This window comes from Eimeria maxima, genomic scaffold (assembly GCF_000499605.1).
Source record: "Eimeria maxima Weybridge genomic scaffold, Emw_scaff651, whole genome shotgun sequence".
NCBI classification, from domain to species: domain Eukaryota; phylum Apicomplexa; class Conoidasida; order Eucoccidiorida; family Eimeriidae; genus Eimeria; species Eimeria maxima.
Genome location: NW_013566667.1, coordinates 12,501 through 19,702, shown reverse-complemented (window position 1 = coordinate 19,702; position 7,202 = coordinate 12,501). Strand labels below are relative to the sequence as shown.

At 54.0% G+C, this 7,202-nt stretch overlaps 2 protein-coding genes across 2 annotated transcripts; one reads left to right on the top strand and one right to left on the bottom strand.

Moving 5' to 3' along the window:
* Positions 1-1,780: 1,780 nt before the first annotated feature.
* On the top strand, positions 1,781-4,913 carry EMWEY_00040020 (hypothetical protein, conserved; the record flags this gene model as incomplete). Its single annotated transcript, XM_013482537.1, has 3 exons — positions 1,781-4,208; positions 4,420-4,680; positions 4,879-4,913. 3 exons carry the CDS (start codon positions 1,781-1,783, stop codon positions 4,911-4,913), a joined length of 2,724 nt encoding a protein of 907 aa, XP_013337991.1.
* A 322-nt stretch (positions 4,914-5,235) lies between these two features.
* EMWEY_00040010 (hypothetical protein, conserved) lies at positions 5,236-7,059 on the bottom strand (the record flags this gene model as incomplete). Its single annotated transcript, XM_013482536.1, has 1 exon — positions 5,236-7,059. One exon carries the CDS (start codon positions 7,057-7,059, stop codon positions 5,236-5,238), a length of 1,824 nt encoding a protein of 607 aa, XP_013337990.1.
* Between the last annotated feature and the right edge of the window lie 143 nt (positions 7,060-7,202).

The window sequence follows — 7,202 nt, the reverse complement described above, 5'->3', positions numbered from 1 at the left end:
TGTCCCTTTAGAGACAAATCCTCCTTTTTTCTATTAACTAACGCAAATGCAATAAATAAACAAATAAATAAATAAATAAATAAATAAATAAATAAATAAATAAATAAATATATTAATTTATTTATTTATTTAGCTTATTTAATTAATTAATTTAATTAATTAATTATTTAATTAAATATTTAATGAATAAACGAGCAACAAATAATACCTAAATAGGGTGAGCGATCTAATTCGGGTGTATAGGCAGCTAGGCGGTGTATTTTTCTTCTTTTTTCTTCTTTTTTCTTCTTTTTTTTAATTAAATAAACGTTTATTTAATTTAATTAATTAAATTAATTATTTATTTCCTTTTATTCATAAAAAAAGACGTAGAAGACACAACATTGACCCCCAAGGTGACCCTACACTGCAGCCAACGCTCCCCACGGCCGCCGCTGCTGCTGCTGCTGCTGCTGCTGCTTGCATCTATTTTTCGTCCTTCTTCTTTGCTTCTTTTAAGGAAATAAAAGAAATAAAATAAATAAATATAAAAATATAAAATAAATAAATAAAAGCAACTAATTATCTTCCTGTCTCTCCCTTTGTCTGTCTGCTTGATAGATGGGACACAAGACAAACCCTAAACCCTAAACCCTAAACCCTAAACTGTAAACCCTAAACCCTCAGAACGATAAGTTGAGAGAAGATCCCGCTGCTGTAAAGGAGTTTCCTAGCATCCCTATCCTGCTGCTGCTGTTGCTGCTGTTGCTGCTGCTGCTGCTGTAGCCATAGCTGAGCATACACCAGAAAGTAGATCCTTAAGGGGATTTGCTGCTGCATTAAGAAAGGAGACAATTTGTCTCCTTTCTTGTCTCCCCTCATGCATAGACATAAAAGTCTCTTTAGGGGGCCTACTCCCAGTCCTGCTGCTGCTGCTGTTGCTGCTGCTGTTCCTGCTGCTGCTGCTGACATGCCTCATCGATTCTCCTTTAGCCATAATATACATCAGGATACAGCAGCACAGAGAGCAGCAGCAGCAGCAGCAGCAGGCCCCACAGGCAGAAGCAGGAGACTACTGACACCTCAATATACCTCGAGGGGACACCCTCTATTGGAGGGAGGAAGGAGGCATCGATTCGGCAGCAGCAGCAGCAGCAGCAGCACGGGTATTTTTGCTGCTGCTGCTGCTGCTCACAACCCCACCAAGTACCACCTAGGCGGTCTCTCCTTACATTCGTCACAGCAGCAGCTGGCACACTTACAAGCACTACAAGCTGCTGCTGCATACCACGACAGCTGCAGCAGCAGCAGCAGTAGCACCAGCAGCAGCAGCAGCAGCGGATGCAGCAGCAGCAGATGGAGTCCTGTTGGGTTCGATGACAGTCACCATGCTGCTGCTGCTGCTGCTGCAGCAAACCGCTGCTGCTGTTGCTCCCCAAAAGGAATAAAGCGAAGACCCTCCACCTGCTGCAGTCGTAGCTGCAGCAGCAGCAGATGCAGCAGACCAACGCAGCAGCTGCTGCAGCAGCAGCAGCAGCAAGTAAAGCAGCACTTAAGGGCTGCTATGCGCGAGAGGTCGTCTAGCTCTCTCTCCTGTTCGTTGCGCAGCAGAGGAAGGAGAGCAGCAGCAGCAGCTGCTGCTGCTGCTGCTAATGCAGCAGCAACATACCATACCTTTCAACGTAGAGAAAGGAGACACCCACACCCCTTTGGGCTGTCTGCTGCTGCTGCTGCTGCTGCTGCACCGCAGCAGCTGCAGCGCAGCACCTCCCTGCAGCAGATCGGATGGAGAGACACCCGAATGGGCAGCACAACTGCTGTCTTCGTGCCTTTCCTCCCTGCAGCAGAACCACCACCACCAACAGCAACCGCAGCAGCAGCAGCAGCAGCTGCTGCTGCTGCTGCTGCTGCAAAGAACCGCAGAAAGCTTAAGCATGAGCTGCTGCGAGTTAAGGACCAACAAGAGAGACTCAAGGAAGAGAGGAGAGCCTTGCTCAAGGCAGATGCTGCACGTCGTGCTGCTGCTGCTGCTGCTGCTGCTGATTCCCAACGGAGACAAGCAGCAGCAGCAGCAGCAGCAGATAGAAATGTTCAGCAGCAAGAATGGGAGACACGTGAGGTTCATCAGCACGTACAACCACCACAGCGTAACCAGCAACAGCAGCTGCTGCAGCTGCAGCAACACCAGCAGCCGCTGCAACACCAGCAGACGCTGCAACACCAGCAAGAGGAGCAGCAGCAGCAGCAGCAGCAGCCGCTGCTGTTGCTGCAGGATCCATGTGTTGCTGCTTGTCGCAGCAACAATTTTAAAAGGATGGAAGGGCTTTATAGAAGCTTGTCTAGCAGCAAGTTAGGGGACCGCGCCCTGCTGCAGCAGCAGCAGCAACTGCAGCAGCAGCAGCACGAAGCCACTGGATCGTCTATCAGCAGCAGCGATAGGCTGACAGCTGTCTCCTCAGCATCAGCAGTTGAACCAGGTGTTGCTGCTGCTGCTGCAGCTGCTGGTGCTGCTGCTGCTGCTGCTGCAGCAGCAACAGCAGCAGCATTAGACTCTCCACTTTGCCCGCCAGGGTACTACCCAAATGAAAACAGCAGCAGCAGCAGCAACATGCTGACAGCAGCAAGGCCACAAAAGGAGACAGCAGAGGAAAAGGAGACAGAGGGGACAGAGGAAACTGATGTAGGCATAAAGCCTGATCATCCTGCTGCATTTGCCCCCCCTGTGTCTCAGCAGCAGCAGCAGCAGCAGCAGCAGGGAGCAAGCTCAACAGAGGTGGTAGAGCAGCTGCATCGTGCTGTCTTAGCTTGCAGCTGCACAGCAGCAGAAAGGAGACAGCTGCAGCAGCTGCTGCAGCACCTAGAGAATATACAAAGGCAACCGCAGCAAGCGCAGCAGCAGCAGCAGCAGCAGCAGCAGGGGTCCTCCACTGGGAACAGTAGACAGGGGGGCCCACACAAGGACCCAGCAAGCGGGCAGGAGGGGCCCCAACAAACCAGTGAGGGTACTCAGTGTCATACGTCGGGGGAAAAAGCAAGTGCAGCAGCAGCAGCAACAGCAGCAACAGCAACAGCAGCAGCACCAGCACCAGCACCAGCAGCAGCAGCAACGAGAGATGAGTGTAAGTGTTCACTGCCAGCAGCAACAGCAGCACAGCAGTTGTGCTGCTGCTGCTGGCAGCAACCTCTCCCTCCTGCTGCTCCACGCTGCTGCTGCGCTGCAGCAGCAGCAAATGTTGAGGGGCCCCACGAAGAAACTGCCCTTTATTTCCCCTGCAGCTGCAGCTGCAACTACAGCAGCAGCTGCTGCAGCACCAGTTGCTGCAGCAACAGCAGCGGCAGCAGCATGCGTTATTGCTGCTGCCCTCCCCACACACATTGTCCTGTGTTGGGGCTGGATGATACTCGCCTCCCTCCCTGTTGTTGCATGCGCAGCAAGACACAGCAGCAGCAGCAGCAGCAGCAGCAGCAGCAGATTCTATCGGATATAGACAGCTATAGCCGATTAAGGGGGGACTGTGGGGGCCACGAAGTGTTAGGTTGTTCGTACGTGCAACGCTGCTGCTGTCCCAGCAGCATCAGCAGCAACTGCAGCAGCAGCAGCAGCATGAGGCTATACAAGCTACATCACGAGCAGCTGGCTGCTGCAGCGGCTTCTTGCTGCTGCTCCTTTAGCAGCAGCAACTGCTCAACAGCTAATAGTACAAGCGAAGTAACAGCAGATGGGGGGACCCCAGACACGTCAGGGGACCCTTTGCTGCTAGAGTGTGAGCAGCAGCAGCAGCAGCAGCAGCAAGAAGAGCCGCAGCAGCAGCAGAAGCAGCGGGGACGGAAGCAGCAAAAACTGGCAGGCAAAGGCCACTCCCACTCTGCAGAGAAAGACTGGAAAAGCAGCACTAGCAGCAGCAGCAGCACCAGCTGCAGCAGCAGCAACAGCAGCAGCAGCAGCACCAGCTGCAGCAGCAGCAACAGCAGCAGCAGCAACAGCAGCAACTGCAACAGCAGCAGCAGCAGTAACAGCAGTAGCAGCAGCAATTGCAGCAGCAGCAATGACAACTGCAGCAGCAGCAGTAGCAACTGCAGCAGTAGCAACTGCAGCAGCAGCAGCAGTAGTAGTAACTGCAGCAGCAGCAGCAGCAACTGCAGCAGCAGCAGCAAAAGCACGCATGTGGTTGGTTCTCTAGGGCAACGAATTGAGGCGATTGCTGCCCCCGTTAAAGAAATGCTAGCCAGTAAGTGTGTACTCCATGCTGCTGCTGCTGCTGCTGTTGCTGTTGCTGCTGCTGCTGCTGCTGTGGGTGCTCCTGGCACTGCCGCTGCAGCGTCCGCTCTTGTAACACGCCAACCACACGTAGCGAAGGGAGAAGGCACCAGCAGCAACACAAAGGTGCAGCAGCAAACTGCAGCAGCAAGGGTTTGCGATCTGTGTGTACCTGCCTGCAGGAAACTACGCCAAGCAGCAGCACGCAGCAGCAGCAACACCTGCTGCTGCTGCTGCTTCGAGCACATGTGTACCAAGCCACTGGGCCAGAAGTAGCAGCAGCAGCAGTAAGAGCCATTGCAGCAGCAATAGCAGCAACAGCAGCAGCAGCAGTCGAAGCAGCAGCAGCAGCAGCAGTCGAAGCAGCAGCAGCAGCAGCAGTCGAAGCAGCAGCGGCAGCAGCAGCAGCAGGAGCCGCCGCAGCAGCAGCAGCAGCAAACACAGTAAGGGAGAAAAGAAGAAAAGCTGCGGGTTGTTAGGCAACGAAGAATCCCTTGAGCCACCAAGACTAGGTGGACCCCCAACACAAGGTAACATAAACCCTAAACCCTAAACCCTAATTCCTAAACCCTAAACCCTAAACCCTAGTCCCTGAAAGGTAGATAGTGACGGAGATATGCTCCTGCTGTGTTGCTGCGCAGACCACAAACAGCAACTGCAGCAACGATCGATGTAGCAGCAGCAACAGCAGCAGCAGCAGCAGCAGCAACTGCAGCAGCAGCAACTACAGCAACAAACGAAAAAACACTTAGTGCAACTCAGTCCATAGGCAGCAGCAGCGCCTGTTGCTGCAACTGCTGTTGCTGCAGCAGCTGCTGCTGTAGTTGCTGCTGCTGCTGCAGTTAACTGCAGCAAACTGTGCTGCATGCTACCCCATTGGTAGGTGTCTGTACAACTAAGTTAAGGCAACGCCAGTTGCCTGGACAGCACAGCTGCTGCAGTTGCTGCTGCTGCTGCTGCTGCTGCTGCAGCAGCAGCAGCAGATGGTAGTATTGTCTTTAATATTCTTTAACAGCAACAAGATGAAGGTAAGGATAATTTCTTATTTTTTGCTGCGCTGCTGCTAAGGTATGGCGGTGCAGCAGCAGCAAGGGGTTGCTGCCGTGCTGCTCCAGCAGCAGCTGCTGCGTCCCCCCTACATACACCCGAAGGTCCTGCAGCAGCAGCACACGGAGGCCTGTCCCCTTTAGCTGCTGCAGCAGACGATTTGCATGTTGCTGCTGCTGCGAGCGCAGCAGCAGCAGCTGCTGCTGCAAGTACTGATGCCCTATTCCTTGATGGATCCCTGCATGCTGCTGCTGCACTTGTTGCTGCTGCTGTTCTTGATGCAGCTGCAGCAGCTGCTGCAGCTGCTGCAGATCCACAGCTGGATATGCTGCCCCTGTTAGCTCTTCTAGTCTATCCAGCAGCAGCAGCAAACCGCCAGGCCGCAGCAGCTGAGCAACAGCAGCAAAGAAGCAGCAGCGAGACAAGGAAGCAGGCAGCACCTCAACAGACACCGCAACATCAAACAAATCTGTTGCTGCTGCTGCTGCTGCTGCTGCTGCAGGATTAGCAGCAGCAGCAGCAAATGCTGCTGCTGCTGCTGTTGTTGTATGTCCTTCCTTAACGCCTATTGGAGATCGATCCATATACCCTGCTGCCACCCCTGCTTCCTGCTGCTGCTGCTGCTGCTGCATCTGACGCAGCTGCTGCTGCAGTACCGGCAGCAAGCTGCTGCTGTACAGGTCTCCCTGAAGCAGAGCAGCACGTCCTGCAGCAACTTCCTTCTGGCATCGTTTCCTTGCTGCTGCTGCTGCTGCTCTGCTGATATCCACACCTACTGCTGCTGCTGCATGCAGCTGCTGCAGCAGCAGCGCAACACCAGCACCTTCATAGCAGCCACAATCTAATACACGGCGGCCCCTCACTAGACACCCAAAAGGAGCAGCAGCAGCAGCAGCTGCTGCTTCTTCTACTGCTGATGATGCAGCTTTAGAGAGGGGTTCCCCTCCTGCTGCTGCTCTTGCTGCTGCTGCTGCTGCAGCGGCAGCAGCAGGGGGAAAGGTGCTACATAGATAGGCATACAAACGCTCGCTAGGGCCAAAGCCCCAAGGAAAGTCTATATCAAAGGGGGAAGGTATGCATGCAGCAGCAGCAACACCATCAGTAGCTTCAGCAGCAGCAGCAACAGATGCAGCAGCAGCAGCAACAGATGCAGCAGCAGCAGCAGCAGGCCTGCTGCTAGGAGGTACAGTTGAGGAAAGATGAGGAAGACTCTTCCGTTGCTGCTGCTTCTGCAACAGTCTTTGCTGCTGCCGCCGTTGCGCTCTTGTTTCTCCTCCAGCTGCATGTTGTTGCTGCTGCTGTTGCTGCTGCTGCTGCTGCAGGTAGTTGTGTGGCTGCAGCTGCACTGTGGTGCAGTTCGTGTCGTACTGTGGATGCAGCAGCAAAACGCGAGGGACAGCTTGCTGCACCAGGGCGCTCGGGTGCTGCTGCTGCTGCTGTTGCTGCTGCTGTTGCTGCTGTCGTTCCTGCCCCTCTGCAGCAGCAGCACACTCAATCAGGCCTGAATTACACCAACCACCAAAGCTGCTGCTGCTGCTGCTGCTGCTGCTGTTGCTGCGCATAATGTTGCGGATCCTCACAGCGCTTGAGAACACCAGCCGCTGCACAGCATTCTGCACCTTCTGCTGCAGTTTCTGCTGCATAGACAGCTGCTGCTGCTGCTGCTGTTGCTGTGTTTGCTGCTGGCTTTTCGGCTGTTGCTGCTCGGTGTGCTGCTGTTGCTGCCCCTGGTGGTGGTGGTGCTGCTGCTTCTGGGCGGTTACAAGATGGGTCATTGAGGCTGCAGTGTCTGCAGCCCTTCCCGACCGCAGCAGCAGCTGCTGCTGCTGTTGCAGATGCCTGTGCAGTCGCAGCAGCAGCATTTTGCTGCTGTTGCTGCTGTTGCTGCTGCTGCTGCTGCTGTGTTCCACTAGCTGCT